Source organism: Pithys albifrons, chromosome 6 (genome assembly GCF_047495875.1).
Source record: "Pithys albifrons albifrons isolate INPA30051 chromosome 6, PitAlb_v1, whole genome shotgun sequence".
NCBI classification, from domain to species: domain Eukaryota; kingdom Metazoa; phylum Chordata; class Aves; order Passeriformes; family Thamnophilidae; genus Pithys; species Pithys albifrons.
Genome location: NC_092463.1, coordinates 53,217,729 through 53,234,685, shown reverse-complemented (window position 1 = coordinate 53,234,685; position 16,957 = coordinate 53,217,729). Strand labels below are relative to the sequence as shown.

The window sequence follows — 16,957 nt, the reverse complement described above, 5'->3', positions numbered from 1 at the left end:
CACATCAAGAAACTGCAAGCAAACATTCAGCTGAGGTGCTGCATAATCAAATATCACACGCAGTCAACAAGTGTTTTTACAGTATGGACATTTATGGTAGCAGTAAAGAAGGCAATTGAAAGACTGGAACAGTTTTACACCAAGTACCATCACCTTCCTATGGTGTAGCTGAGTCTATGTAATAGAGGAAAACCCCCCACTATTTGTATTAAACACTACACCCCCAGGCAATCCCTCATTGCTTAAGGAATTCCAAGTTTGAGCTAGAAGCATTTTCTACAGTCCCACAGACCTAAGGATCGCTGGGTTTAGTATTTTCTTTTCCAACATCCTATGTTAGAAGAGGTTCCATAATAGTTCTCTACCCACCATTTGTGACTGAAGTTCTTCCAAGGGGAAGGAGACCTTGAAGAGCAAATTGAGACCAAGCACTTGTTCTCATTCAGAAGCACAAACTGCTGAAAGGAAACAGTCCCTAATTTCCTTCAAGAGCCGCATGTTCAGGCAGAACCTGAGCTGTCCAGTGAAGATCTTTCCTCACAAAACAATAGGTATTGTAATTTGCTGTTTGAAGCACATCAGCCCTACATACTAATCCAGCCACACAGGCTGTGATAGCAGAGCCCTGAGACAGCCATTCTTCACTCTTGGTTTGTCATCTAAAGCTTGTAAACACAGTTTATGTAACTGGCAAGCAAATTAATAAAGCAAACACGGCTCTCACATAAAAATGCTCTTCCTCCAGTATAGCAGCAAACTTTCTGGAAACTATCTACAGAACTTGAGACCATCATGAGCATGTAAACCTCACACAGAGCTAAAAACACTCATTTTTCTTGCATTCTTCCCTTGCTCCTCATCTGACTCTCATATTAAAAACCTCAGGAGGACCATCCACACTGCAGGTACACAAACTTAAGAGTGTATCCCTACTGTGGCCGTTGCTGGTGTGTCCCAAAGCTTAGCAGACTCACCATTAAGAGAAAGAAAAGACTTTCAGCTGAGGGATCTCAGTTTTTTATATGCTTTGCTTTAGGGAAATGAGCCATCCCAGCTAGAAGATAGCAGAAGCATAACCAGCCTACATTCAACAGACCTCAGCTCAATTTGGTTAAACAAAGTATTTTTCTCATCTTTTTGCAAAATTGTAACTTTCTGTGCTTATTTAAACACATTTGAGCCCGGTTTTCTGTTGCCATTTCTTAAGAGGAGCACAGCCACTCAGGTATGTTCATATTTTTAGCTTGTTAAAGGTGTGAATATAAAAACTAAGGGTTCCAATTCAGATACTTCAGTTCAGTAGTAGCGTATAGTCAAGATCTGCTCTGGGGGTTTCCAGCAAGGTGGTTTCCCTTCTGTCCCCTGTGTGCACTCATTCTTACAAAGAATTTACATAAATTCTCAAATAAACTTGTTTTCTAAACTTGTGATCTGCTACCAGCCTGCACAGAGCAGCTGCATCACATGACTTTCACTTCACTTGCATTAGGCGATGCATACTGATTCTCTCTGTTATTCTTTTACTGACATCAGTTGAGAAAAGGATCACAATCTGGAAAACAGAATCAGATGAATATAGGTCATGAAAAGCAGCAGTAAACATATTGTCTGAACCACGTACAAGGATGATCAAAGTGAAGAAGGCCAAGGACTGATGAAAATGAACTTTATCATGCCAGTTTTATTTCTTCACTTCAGATAAGTTGGTTCCACTACCTGCTGCTATCTCGCTCTGATTTTGATTATTGAACTTGTAACAAATCATTAATGCAGTTACCTTGTTCAGGACAAATACTGTGAACAGTCACTGCCATAAAAGAAACTCAGTAACTTGTTCATTACTAAGACATTTTACCTTTAAAAACCCAGGGTACTACTATGAACTCCACAAACAGCACAGAAAGTACTAGATTTCTACACAGGCTAGTACTAACTCACAAGAAAGATTCTTTTTGTTTATTGTAAGATGTCAGATTAAACTTTCATGCCATAATCAGCTATACTATGCTAGTTTACAGGCTTTCAACTTGACAGGTCCTGTAAGACTTTCCATGAGGAATGTTTTTACTCCCAAAATGTAACCTCGCTGCCTGTATTGCTTTTTTGTCCCCTCCAAAGCAATCCCTCCATCCTCCAATTTGTTTCTGGAAGCCATAATCCTGCAGGACATGATTCTACAGTGCAGAAGACACATCACTAGAAGAACTGGCTATACGATGCAAAGAACAAGAAGAAAGAAGGTAACCCAAGAGCTTCCATAGCATGAAATACAGCAAATATAAAATCCACAAACAAAAGCTTGTTCTCCCTCCAAGCAAGTTGACATTGACAAGAACTAAGCAGCTAACAAATAAATTACCTCAGCTCAATCCAGAACATATACAGAAGCAAAGAACTCATACCAGACTAGTCCTCCAGTACTGTAACTAACTCTAACTCTGCTCTGGTAGCCCGTTACTAACAGGTTAGCAGCACTGGAAAAAGTGGCTTTATCATGTATCAGTTTAAAACATCTTGCCTTGAAGGAAAGAATGTACTCCATCACCTAAATGCGCTCATTTTCATTAAGAAATTAATCTATAGAGCAACATCTAAATTCAAATTGCAAGGTGATATATTCTTCCCTGACAAGTCTGACAGACACACATAATAAAGTATCATCTCAAATAAGTAGGGTATGTCACTATTTGATGGCTTTCTTGAGCAAAGAACTCCTGGAAATGTTTCATTTAACTCTATAAAGAGGTAGCAATACAGCAAATGCTATCTTAAGATGTGTGAGTGCAGAGACCTTCAATTTGTTTACTTTCAGAAGGCAGCCTTATAATGCACAGGGTCTGATCAGAAGGGTTTTTCTGTTGGTTTTTTGTTGTTTTTTTTTTTAAACCTACTGCTATTTCCGCTCCCATATTCTACCAAGTAGAGATCTTGCGGTTAAGGCATTCAGTGAAGAGAAAACAGAGCGTGGAATGCACAGGCAGACAGCCTTCTGCACCAAAACCACAGGAAAGCACATTAGTTTCTCTCATTTTTATAGATTAGAAACAGGTTCTTCAACTTCATAATACTTAGAATAATGGACTATTCAGAGTTCCAGTAATCATAGGTGAAGGCTTTGGACAGGCAGTACATCAGTTTGACAAGCAGAAACCCTTCAGAATACCTTATCTTCTTGTTGATTAACTCATACACAGCCAAGTGTGAATGTACCTCTAACAGAGCATTAGCACTACAGAGCTCTGCCAGCTTTTAACACGCAGCAAAGATGATGTTGCTTACAAGGACCTCGTGGATGCTACCAATTAAAGGCAAGTAGTTTCTCTTTTGAACTTTCTTCCACCATTAGAAAGTATTTTAATTAAAATTTAAATCATAAGTCTTCTAAGATTCATTTCCTGGGCATGTGTTAAACTCAACCTTTCATAATGACCAAAACTCAAAACTGTTTAGAGGGACTATATGTGTTACAAATTTGTGGAACAGAATCAAGACCCACTAATGCATTGCTGGTTTTTAGTTTGGTTTTTTGGTTGGTTGGTGGGGGGGGGGTTAAGAATGCAGAGTTACAACAAAGCCCCCTTCAAATATGTTTTGGCATTGACAGTCTACACGCTTCAAGTTTAAGAAATGACCGTCAGATCCTGAAGACAAAAACAAATCTGGGGATATCTTCCCACAACTCACTACAGTAAGCCACTGCTAGAAGAGCAGGCAGCCTTTCATTTGCAATAGCACACACTTAAAAGCACTAATCTGAAAGGTGACAAAAAGTCAGTGCTCCAACTCAGAGATTTTTATTCAGCAATAACAGAACTACCACACACATGGGGTTTTGTTCAGGAGAATCAAGTAGCACAAGTCCCTTTCACTATATACATCATATATTTTCTAGATTAGAGACCAGAAGTATCATAATCTAGTCAAAGAAGAAGTCACAGAAAGATGACAAATACCTGGGTGAAGAGTGTTAGGCAATCACAGTAGCATCTCATAACTCCTAGCACAAAGGAAAAGCTGAGATACTTTTAAATTTCTCGGGCTACTCATCTGGCATGGGGATTACTCATGTACAAAACAGCTACCTAGAGTACATGCACTGCAGGGAATTTTAACATAAGCTGCTCAGCTGTTAGAAAACCCACTCTCAATTATCTAGTCTGAAGCAAGTGGCTGCAGTTTAAATTATTCATCTTCTGAAATCACCCTGAACAAATTCTTCCAGATCACCACCTTCTCACATACAGGCAGGCAGCCAATGTCTTTTTCAGATCAGCTCAAGAGATGTAGGGCTTTTGTTTATTTTCTCTCAGAATATTTGTAAATTGAAGAAATACACAGAAGATAGAATTTCAAGGGGCAATTTTAGATCAAACTATGAAAAAAAAAATCCAAAACTCTTCAACACTGATCAAAATCCTAAACTCAGTTGAATTTTAAAATGCTCAGGTCACAATCCAATCAACAGACACCCAGGTCAGCACAAATCAGATGATTTTCAAATTCAGCTCTAAGTGAACAACTTTATTATCAGTTTCCTTTTTTGGGAGAAGACTTCTGGTGTGTCAGTTGAAATATTCAAGTCCTCCCACAAAACAAGTCAAAGCAGCTAAGGAGGAGGGGAAGCCACTATTAAAAATGTATGGAATGTAACCTACTTGGCAGAAGGCAGATAATATCAGGACAAGGAAATCAACTACTTCAGATCCGAGGCTCTTTTCCCATAGAGTCCCACCAACACAGATACAGGGTAATTTTAAATTTACAAATACTAGTGAATTTTATCAACTTTCGTAGAGTATACGTAACTAAAAATAGCTTATCAGACAAAAAAAAATTTAGCAAATCCTTCAGTTACCTGATACACACTATATCTATTCTAGTGGGTGCAAAAACTTCTAGACAAAAGGGAAAAGTGTCTTAGCTACCTCAAAACCTGAGCTTTCAAGTGTCTTTTTTTAAATTCAAAGAAGTTAAGATGTATGCATCAAAATATTTGGGTGTACTGCTCCAGTAAGACAGAAACAAAGCAGAAACTGAGACAAAACAATTTCTGTAGTTAGTAGATTTAGGTCACAGATACAGGAATTCAGAGATGTTTCAGGTTTTAAACATCCTTGATAAAACTGAAGCACTCACTTACAAACGTCACTTTGCACTAAGTAATGCTTTCAGAACAAATATCGAGGGATCAAAGAGCAAATCCACTGACAGGCAGTGACGTCACTTCCAGCCTCAGTAGTCTAGAGATGCACAGACACCCACTGCAGCTGGACCATCCAGAAGACCACAACAGCCTGTACACTTCAGACCTGCCTTAAGATTTCCACCTGAATCTGAAAGAAATCAAACCTCTTGCTCCATTAGTTGATCTGACAGTCTAAAGTCTGAGAGACTTCAGCTGAACACCCTCTTATCAGATAACAGGGCTCACTCATCAGGATTACACACAGGAGGCATTTCACAACTCTTCTTGTGGCCTATGCAATAAGAGCAGCCACTCAAGTATCCGTCTCCATTTTGAGCAGAGCTGGAAGAGGGTAACTTCCCTGCTGTTGCACAAAGCTTCACCCAGTTGTACACACATTATCTTCAGTGGTTAATCCCCTGCAGAAGTGGCTGCCTGTCCCATCCCTCCCCCACTCGCTCTGCCTGCAGAAGGGTCTCACCATATCTGTGCGTTGGTCCACATTACCTACAGAGAATTCCACCTGGATGTTTGCACAGCGACCTTTCTACAGCATCACCCCTGAGGCTGAAGCAGTATGACAGAGCGAGTTACAAATCATGTAACTGCGAGAAACAGAGGCATCTTAAATTACTGCTGAAGACCTGTTTTCATTTAAGACTTAATGCTAAACTCATGCTTAAGAAGTTATACTGAGCAGCCCAATTCCCTTCTGATGGCTTCTTGATGATTCTGGAGTGCCCCCAGATGATTAAAATTTCTATAATCCAGGTATGGTATGCAGCTTAAATGTTTAGTTACTGCAGCAATCAAGCAAGATAGAGTTTTAAGGTTTAGTACTTCTTCAGTTGGTAGTATCATTTGTGTAACAAAATAATTTTGCCTCAAACTGCTAAAGAAATAACTAACTCAAGAGGTAGAAGGACAAGCCTCCAAACCAAAGCTAAGCAGTCAACAGCACTGTTGGTTGATGACAACCTGCTAAAAGCCAGCATTAAAAGTAGCAGGATATTCAAAGTGGTTGGTCTGCTGGATGCCACAGGCACTTGATTCCCAGAAACAAGAAATCCCACCACACACACATCTCTCACCCTTACAGAGACAGAAATAAGATTATCTCCACAGTTTAAAATTTTTCATTTAAATATCCTCAAGTGGTAAAACAAGGCATTTGGTTTAATTTTGCTGATGTGATAAGAAGAATCTTGGCCTCACAGGTTTACTTTCAAAATTGAGGGCCTGGAAAATGTTTGTCATAGATACAACCATCAGACAAAGTCTTCAGAATTCACTGCAACAGTACAGGAGTGCTGCTGAGCATAGGAGGATATCGCGTCCACCCATGATATTATAAGACCCCAAGCAGTATTTCAAGTTGAGAATCCCCAGCAGGGTGAGAACCCACTTCATGAGGAGGGGGATGACCAGTTAAAGGAAAGTCAAAGTATAGGAAATCAAAGTGATACAACACCTACATGTGCATCTTGGAATTCTCAGTCAGCACATGAAGTCAAGCTTCAAGTAATACTGTGTCGAGTCTGAGGGGAGGCAGGAGAATATGATGCAACGGCCAGTATGGTTCTGATGGACTTCAAAGACAGACTGCTAGGGAAAAAATCCTATCTAGTAACTGAAACTGCAAAATACACACAATTGCATTCTTAGTAATACTGGCCACGAAATTACATAATTCATCTAAATACATCACCCCTACTTTATTGGATTTGACTAAGGAAGGCTTCTTAATGTGAGCCAGTGGAGGAAAACCTTGTATGCCTTCTTTAGTAGAGTTGGTAGCACATATACGAGTGTATTACCAACAACTACTTTTTACAAATGATTATAAAACACCTTCATAAAAGGAGAGAAGCACAGAAATATTATGAACACACAATTTAGAAACTCTCCACCTCAAGCAGTACATATTACCATAAACTGACGTATTTTTCTTACATTGAACAAGTCTAATAATGAAAGAAATTTAGCACATCACGTTTCTATCCAAAGATGCCAGATTTTTCACACCGATTTATCAGCAGCATCCTACCATTTCATGGTCTACTTACCACATATGAAGCAAAATATTCAGATTTGCTTGCAGGTTTATACATTTATATTTGCTTAAAATAAGGAATACTGAAGATGCTCTGTAATATGAGCTAGGCAAGTTAGTTTCATCAGAAAAACTCAAACAGTAACTGCAGTGATATTAAAATTTCTTTCCTAGCAAATATAACTAGCGATTCAACATATTATACTATTATATTATACATATATAGAATATTACTACAGTTACAGAATACTTTGAACAGGACTGGAAAAATAATTTGCTCATAAGTCGTGTGCAAACTCAAGTTTATTTTCTTGCTTAGATTTTTAAAAAGTGACACAGTTGATAGTTATGAATATGTGTATATCTAAAGTTAATCTGCTGAGAAATAATGGTTCTCATAGGGCCTCTGAATAAAGATATTTCTAGCATAGTTTTGGTTATGAGTGTTACACTAGGTTTTTTTTTCTTCAACTGTAGCATTTTTATGTGTCAATGCTAACATCTAGTTAATTATTAATGCACGTTGGTCCTAGCAGCTACTACTTTATGCTATCTTTAACAGTGCCCTTCTGCATACATTCCTATTGCCTGAACTCACTCCTATCTGGATTCACCAAAAACTACACTTTGCTTTCTGGTCACAGCTGAGAAGCTGGTGCAGGTCTGGTTAAATGAGCACAACTGCCAGATGAAGTTGTTTGCAGAGCTGCACAGTGAACCAGACAGGGTAACTGATCTCGGGTAAAAACATTCCCTGGTTATTTTTAACTCCGATCGCTTGTGGAGTTTCAGGAAACTGGAGGGAGTAAATAGGAATAGCAGCAAATTACTGTGGCAGCATGGGGTCCTTCTGAACAAATTTCCTTACTAGTAGTACTAGTTTATCAAATTAAACCTTCAATTACAACAAAGCCCTGCTTCTTCAGGCTTGCAGGGTAAAAATATTTCCCTAGCCTTGTGCCTCCCCACTGTCAGTCCCTATTAAAAAAGCAAACAACCGACTTGCCCTCACTTTTAAGGCCCTTCAGTTTCTCCATCTGCACCAGCACACGCCTCTCTACTCCTTCAGCACAGCCCTTGCAGTCACATATGCTGTTCTCACTTGCCAATTGCAGCTCTTATGAGCTCCATACAAGCCTCTCCCATAGGACACCTTCTCCTTTTTAGCTTTTTGTCAGACTTTGCATCAGCACATTTGTATGTTACAAAAATTCACCATGAACTTCATCACCCACCAGGATATCCCTCTGTCAGCAGAGTTTACTACACTTCCCCACTCAACTAGAGAAGTGCACACAGTCCTCCCCAGTAACCCTCACCCAGTCAGGTTTGAGCTCTGTATATACTTAAGGACAGCTAAAGTGCCGGTTCTCCAGCCTTTCCCATTCCAGCAGCAGATCAGCATCCCTGACCTCGCTGTAATGACAGCCCTTGCACACAATGCTTGATTAGTGGCAAGATCAAGCACTTCAAACTTGAATACGTGACCTTCTCTAACTTAAACAAGAACAGTCTATGCACTACAATCCAGCCAGGCCTCTTAAAAAAAAAACAAAACCAAAAACATGTAGTAAAAGCAAAACCATAAACGTAATTTCAACCTCATGGAAGTTCCACCTAGAAGCACCACCACACATCAGGCACTTCACATGCTGGGATGTGACCAGCTTAAGTATATCTATGGTGTGTAGTCAGAGGAGAGAAAGTAAGAAAAGGCAAAGTAAACAGATTAGGTAAGCATCCTTTGTCTGCTATCTACTTCAAGTAATTAAGATATAAAAAGAGAAAAACAATATTTTCTTTTATAATTACTGTTTCCACTAAGTAGCCTACAGGCTATCCCAAACCTAAGCTGCAACCACACTTAAGTTGTGAGATAGAACATTAAAAAATAGCAAAGAACAGAAGATAAAAAGGAGACACAATGAAAAATTAAGTTGTTCGGTGCCACAGAGCATATCTTAGTAATGAAGAATACAGTTCAAGATAAACAGAAAGGGCCTCCCTCACTGCTCAGATAGAAATAATTCATTGAGGATCCAACTTTAGAAATTTGTAGCAGCAGGCTACCACTGCTATCTGTCGGAATTTCAAAACAGAACTCCAGCAACTTTGTAAGGCAAGCCACTTGCAGGCAGACATTGCCTAATGGCAGTATTTGCAATTAAACTTTTCAATCTGGTTCCCATTCACTCCCACTCCTTACAGGAAGAGTTTGTCTTGGTTGTTCAGAGTTACATCCATAAATCTTTGGACATGTTATATGCAAAGCAAAAAGGAAAAGTTTAAAAAAAGAAAAAATCAATTACAGCCATGATTGCAGTTTTAATATTGGGTTTACATACTCGAACTAGAACACATTCACAGTAAATTATTTATCTGGTTCTTACACTTTCCTTTAGCAGTGCCTTATGACCATAATTGAAGACAAGACTACCAGACCAATGGAGAAGTTCTCTGCTTCTGTCATATCGGTCTAGACCTGAAGAGTGACTAATTTAGGAAGGTCTGCTTCCTACCAGCTAACCAGAAGACTGCTACATTCCACTTCACAAAGCTGGTATTTATTTTCAAATATACCAAGGAGCTCAGTCACAACACTTTCAGTGCTGAGAATGTTTTTGGTAAGTGCAAACAGGCTGCACAAGGTATACAACCACAAGCCTTTCAGGTCCTTCAAAACTCACAGAATGTAAGGGCTCTACTTTTAAGAGCCACCCTCTACCACCACTACTACTGAACACTGGAATTCAGAGCTTCAGCCAAAACCAGAAGGAGGAGCCTTTCCCTCCAGTATGGTAAGGAGGAACAGGGCTACAGGCCAGCGGCTGCCTATTCATCCCTCAGAGTGCAAAGGGCATGCCGGCCAGTAATCTGGGAAGCTGTGCCAGTACTCCTTGTGCAAGTGGCAGTAGACGACAACCTGATAACCAAAAAGTACGTCAATATTTACTTGATATATAAGCAACCGCTGCTAGGAGTTAACACTCAGAAAGGTGCTTTGTGACTGTGATGTGGGTTAAGTGATCCCAGAGAAATTTCAGTTTGGAAAAGAATTGTAAAGTGTTCGAAACTAGAATGATGAGTATTTCAAAACTTAGACACTGCTACAAATTTATGCCAGCTTGGGAATCCAGCTCAGTTCTACCCTGTATGTGCATTAGTACATGGTGTCCCTGCTGGGTAACTCAGGATGCAATATGCCACTGTTGGCTATACCAGGACACTCGCATGCAACCTGAGGTCTCCTTCTTGCCTGCAAAGGAAGCCTGAAGTCATCTACTACATTCCCAGGCTGTAGATCTACAACTAATCAGAGCAATTCCAGCTTTTTGCTTGGCAGCAATGTTGCAGGAAGCAAGGAGCTGAGCAGTTCAAGTTTCACAAGAAAGGCAACAAGCAACCCTTATTATTCCAGGTGACTACAGCACAAGTGCTTGTTTTGATTAGTATTTTTATTTCCCACCTTTAACCTCAACAGATGTCAACAATCAGTTGCTCACTCTCCTAAACTGGATTTTGTCACCTTGAGTTACACTGCACTACTTACGCTAAGAAGGCCCCACGCTTTATCACAATGTAAGCATACCAGTCCCAGCATAGCCCTGCATGAATCTGCAGCCTGGAATTCATGGCATTTTATTCCTTTGATTTTTCTTATGCACTTACTTGAAGAGCATTTTTTTCTATGGTTAGCAAGAATTAGTCAGAATACTCAGAAACTGTGGAGCAATTTGCACATCCCAAATCCAGCAAACGGAAGTGGTACACTAAGACATCAGGGTCTGTCAAACATCCAGCTCAAACACCAGCTGCATGTTCAGTTGTTGCTTTTCAATCTAGTTTACTACTCTGTTTTGGAGTTTGAAATTCACATTCAGAGCATAAAATTCAGAACAAGCTATTTTATTGCCCAACAACTATTTCAGAGATAAAAGACACTTGGAGACAACCCACCTTTGGCTTCATTTATAGTTAATGAGATCTAACAGTCTTGTGAAAGTAGCAGCTTGGAAAAGCAAAGGAAAAAGGGGCGAAAAAAGTCTGAACAACTGCTCACCATCCATCTGCAAGTCATATGCTTGCTTTCAGACAAGTGTCTGATATTAACATTCAAGAGTCAAAAATCCACATCTAACTCATTTTACTCAGTAGACTAGTAAGCTCAGATCCAAACAGAGCTTGTTACTGACAGTTTAAGAGCAGAAGAAAAAATACTTTCTTTTATATGTTTGGCAGTAAGATTTAAGCGTGTAAATACACCATGAAATCAGTAAACAAACAAAAAAAATCCCAAACACTGAACCCCGACATACACTTTGTATCACATTAAGTGTTTTAGCAGTTTCAAACATGTTCATGCATCACCACAGGTACCATTAAGCTGACTGACAAACTAAGCTGAACTCAGTCACACTTAATTACATCCAGTCAATACCATCTCAAGGATCCAGTGACATTTATTGACTAATACACCCATGTAAGTCACCAGAGTCTACTCACTATACAAAACTATACATGTCATTGTCACAAACCAAAAGCTACAGTTTTACAAAAAGAGGTAAAAAAACCAGTAGGACAAATAATTTTATCAATTCTGATCAAAAATATTGACTATTTTGCAGAGTAGATTGGAAAGAGTAAAACACTAGTGGCTTTCTTGCTGTATACTGCTAAAACTAGCTATACATTGTTCAGTTTTGAAAAAAAAAAAACAAACCACAAAGTAAATGGCAACTGCAGAATAAAAAAAATTTCAGAGGGTGATTAGGTAGTTGCTTGGCTGTATTCTCTTTGAGCAAGGAAACCTGAATATTACAACGGGCTTAGTTACAAGGGAATGTGGGGTATTTTGTGACAGACCTCTGCATGACAGCTGGAGAAAAGCTATTGTGGCAACAGCTGTGTGCTCTGCACAGCTCATACTCCCAAATACCTCAGCCTGCTAAGAGGCCAGTTAACTGGCTGCAACGCATTTTAAAACTTTTCTGACTCTTGGGATGTGAGCATGATGGATTATTTGTGTATGTTTTTAATAAGAGAAGGAATGCTTAGTTCTACCACTTAGAGTTTTACAAAATGCTGTGGTGCAATGCTGAGCAATCGTTCACTGCTGCTTTCCTAGAGTTCATGGCTTCGACATCCCATCAACTCTCCTCCACAATTAAAACATCTTCACTTCCTGTCTTAATAGTGCACAGACTCAACAACAGTAAGTTCATCTATCATATCCTGATTTAAAGGAAATGATCTGATATTTCCAGGATGAAATCCTGGCCCACCAACAGCAATATCGAGCTGTGTTTATCTCCCTGGAGGAGGAATTTTGAGGAACACACTACAGTCATCTAACCACTGAAAGTTGTGATCTACTAATTTGTACTGTAAAGTTCCTCCAAATTGTTAGATGAACATGTGAGAAATTAACCCCAGGACCATAAGCAGTTATACACAAGTAGCCAGTTACACCTCAGATACCGTTCCTCCTGCACTACTAATTTGCACAGTGATGCTGAATGCAGTAGAGAAAGCTTTCATTGTACGAAGTCAATTTGCTCACCCGGTCTCCTTAACAAAAACGTTGTTTCAGCTCTGATTGAGGCACAACAATCATGGGGAACCGATACTCTCACACAGGACAGTGTGCACAGGAGCACTTTAGGCGCTGATTGCTCCCATAACCTCAGCCATTACTACTCCTGTAGAAATGAATGCTCTCTGCTTCCCCACCAACACCTAAACCAGGCATGAAATGATGAGCTGTGTAGGATCCCACAAAGCTGGCAAAAGAAAGATTAACTGGTTCTACTTAAATCCTCAGTTGCTCATGTTTTCATTTGTTTTATCTGAAATCAAGGAAGAGTTTTCCCATTTTCAAATGCGAATCCCTTGTTGTCTTTCAAAGGTACAACATAAATCACGGCAAATGCTTCCCCATAATATCCTCTCACTATAATAGTCTTATTTATTAGAAAATCATCAGTAGCACTGAAGTAAAAGCAAGATTTGAGAACTGATTTACTGAAAATGAAATAGAGAATTATAGGAGAGCAAAGCCAAGTGTAGAAATATTTGCAATTGTCAGTAAGAAAAAAACACTTTCCTTTTTAAGCTTCAAAATGAGTTGGTGACAGCCATATTTTAAACACAAGGCACAAAGATGCAAAAGGGAATTTAAATCCTTCACTGACATCAAAATCTGTTACGTGGCAAGAGCTAGTACTGATCCATGTTTTAGTGAAGGCCACTACACGTTTGTCACTTAATCCTAAGAAATTCCAAAAATGAAGCACGTGACTTGCTTGTAATCAATTTTAAAACAACTTGGAGCAGTTTCTGTGCAGCCTTAGAAGACAAACAACATATTTGGTAATATACTTGCCATACAGAAACTACCCAAGTGCTTGCGGGGCTTTGCACACACTTGATAACATCACGGCTTTAAGAGCTCAGGAAGACACTATGGGATATAAATAATACAGCAAGCCTCATCTCTTACTGGCCATAACCACATTGTAAGCATGGAAACAATACAAAACTCTTCTCTAAGGTACCTGAGGTACTGCTCAGGAGGTCTTTATCATCCAGCTATTTATCTTTGAGTTTGGTTTTTTTTTTAAAGCCTGAATTTTCTGCTAAACTTCACTTTGCGGTGGCAAGATTTTATCTCAAGATAAAGCTTCCGAGAGGGCACAGAGATGAAGATAACTTAATGCAAACTGACAATAAGTTGCTTTGAAAAACTCACCCTCCAGTGAGGTGAGTAGTAACACTACACTGCTATTACCTCAACATTATTTCAAAGTGAACTATTTCCTTTTCTGTATTAATTTGAAGAGATCCTTAAATGTGACAAAGCAGACACAGGCTCCTTTTTTGCAGATATTTGAGGAAAGACAAGTGTCAGTCACAGCACTTGACCCGAAACTTTTATTTATATTTTATACAAATTCAAACTTTTAGCTTAAAGAATTAATTTCTACCCGTGCTCAAATATTGAAGCTATCCAGTACTCAATAGAGCCTTACTACTCTTAAAATAAATGCATGTGCCACAGCATCAAGTGTTGCCTTGGGGCACTTCACTTTTTCCCTCCTTACATCTTTGATAGAAATTACATTTTTGTTTTGTCGTTAAAGTTATCCAAAAGCTTTTCATGCTGCTAAGGAATCCAGAAATCCATTCAGCAACATTTTCCAAGAGAGCAGCATTTCAGAACTGAAGTTATGTGCAGCTGTACACATCGCTGTTACAACCAGCTCAGATGTCCACAGCAAGACACCTAAAACAACAGTATTGCGTTTGAGTGAATGGCATCCTAAACCAGCTTCAGACAACCACGGTATTTAATTATCTCCACACACAAGCAATGAGGAATTCAATCCACACACTGAGAGGACTGCCTCATCACCTTCAGACAGACCAACAAGTCAGTATTTTATCAGTATCTGACCAGCTACCTGCACATCTGACTAAAGACACCTGTACAACACATTTTAGTCTCCAATACACCATTCAAACTAACTACCAAAGAACTACTTCTCCCAATGTGTCTGTTCTTTTAATGTCCTGTACAATACCGGATTTTACAAACATTCAGTTATCCAGTACTTACACAAAATTTCAAAGTGCTGTTTTCTATGTTTGTTTTATTACTTAGTCTATGCTGCAGAGCTTAAATTCTCAGCATAGTAGTATAACTAATGAACACATGGACACATGCATTAGTGAAAAAAAACCTGAAAAAAAAGAAATAGTCTATTTGCTATCAGATCACCTGTTCTAACGAAGTATGAGTTGAGAACATCATTGCCCCAAGCATTAAAGGACAAGTCTGCCCTGCCGTCAAGCAGCCAGTCTTAGCGGTTGGTGGAGCATTATGGCCTCTCCTCAGTGGAATAAAAGAAAACAAACAAAAAGCTATTGCTCTCCAGATTTGCTGATCTGCCGTCAGCTACACCAGAAAGCAGAACGCAAGTAGTCTCCTCCTCCCACCATAAAGAGGGAGGTAGAAACGCTAAAAGCAACAGGGCAGAGGACAACAATAAATAAAGGGGCTACGGCTGGATTAGTGGTGAAATAGTAAAAAGGGTTCTTTCTCGTGAAACTGACACGCTTTGCACACACCTAATCTGTCATGTTCTTCACTCAAAATTAATAAAGCAGAAAGTTCAATTGTCTAGAAGTTGAGGGATCAACAACAGGAGCTCAGAGGGTCGGTGGAGGATGGCTGGTTACAGCTATCACAGCGTGCCCCGCCGCAAAAGCCCCCTCCTCTCTCTCGGGGAGCTGCAGGAGCTTCCTGGTCCCTCGCCGGGCCGGCACAAGATGCTCAGACCGGGGCAGCTATTTCGGAGGCGGACTCCGAATGTCACTGCTCCCCGGCCGCGCCTGCCGCTTCCCGGGCGGAGCGCGGGGTCGGACCCCGCCCGTGACACCAGAACCGCCGGTCCCAGCGCCGCGGCGGCCCCGGGACTGAGCGCGCCCGGAGCGGCGAACCCCACCCCGGCAGCGGCGCCCGGCGGGCCGGGGGCGGCGGCCGCCCCTTCCCATCCTCCAGAACCTTCCCGGGGGCTCACCCCATCCCGGCCGTCACCGCCCCGGGCCCCTCAAGGTCACGTTGCTGCCACTTCCCCACCCCTCGCTTCCCGCTGCCCCGCCGGCAGCATCCCGCGGCGCCGCCGGGAGCTGCCGCCCGCCGCGCCGGCTCCAGCCCCGGCCCCCCCGCCGCTGGGCAGCGCCCAGGCCCCGGCGGACACAGCTATCTCCCCCCCGGCGCCGCGGCCCCTCACCTGGATGAACTGGATGGTGAGCGCCGACTTGCCCACGCCGCCGCCGCCCACCACCACCAGCCGGTACTTCTCCTGCCCCGGGCCGTCCCTGCAGCCCGCGGCCATGGGGGAGCCGAGCGCAGCCGAGCGCGGCAGCGCCGCCGCTGCCGCGGGGTCCGGCGCCTGCCTCTCTCCCGCTCCTCCTCCTCGCCCCGCTGGAGCTGTGCAGCTACAGGCCCTGCCGCCCCAAACGCCGCCGGCACCGGCAGCACCCGCCCCGCCGTGCAGCGACAGCGCCGAGGCGAGCGCAGCAGAAAAGAGAGCGCACCACCACCCGCCCCCGCAGCCACGGCGCCGCGGCACTAATGGCCGCCAGGGGCGGGGCCCGTCATCAGCGCGCTAATGAGGGCCGGGGAAATGCACGAGGGGCGGGGCCGGTCATCTCTATGCTAATATAACTGCATATGCATGAGTGCCCGCCTGGTGCGGGTCGCGGCAGCCCCCGGGTGTCCCCTCTGCCCTGCGCGCCCGTCCCACACATAGCGCTGCGCAGGCAATTAGCGGTGTCCCCATGGGCTTTGGTGAGGTGTCCGGCTGAGTGCTCATCAACATTAATGAGCCGCTCTGGATACCCATGGGGTGCGGAGGAAGTGCTTAGTGCCCCTGTGTACAAATGCCGAGCCAGAGGGGTTATAGTCTCTTCCAACCAAGAAGGTAAAACGGGGGAAAAGTTAGAGACTATATTCCTTCACCACTCTTCATCAGGTTTTCTTGTGACCATACACGTGAACGGGTTTCTCACTGATTCAGGCCGTTCAGATCAAGGGCGCCCTCTCCCCCGAGTGTCACCCACCGCCGAGTGTCATAGCCCCATATCCTTTTAGTACTTTTTGTATCTGGTCAGAGCGCTCTGTTTGTAGTGTGTAGGAAATTCACCCTGCTCCTTAG

General features: G+C 42.0%; 1 protein-coding gene across 1 annotated transcript in view; it reads right to left on the bottom strand.

Moving 5' to 3' along the window:
- Positions 1–16,372, bottom strand: part of RRAS2 (RAS related 2) — a 43,866-nt gene extending 27,494 nt beyond the window's left edge. The window contains exon 1 of the mRNA XM_071558906.1: positions 16,031–16,372. Coding sequence (XP_071415007.1) covers positions 16,031–16,135 — 105 coding nt within the window. The 5' untranslated portion in view covers positions 16,136–16,372. The remainder of the gene's footprint in view (positions 1–16,030) is intronic.
- Between the last annotated feature and the right edge of the window lie 585 nt (positions 16,373–16,957).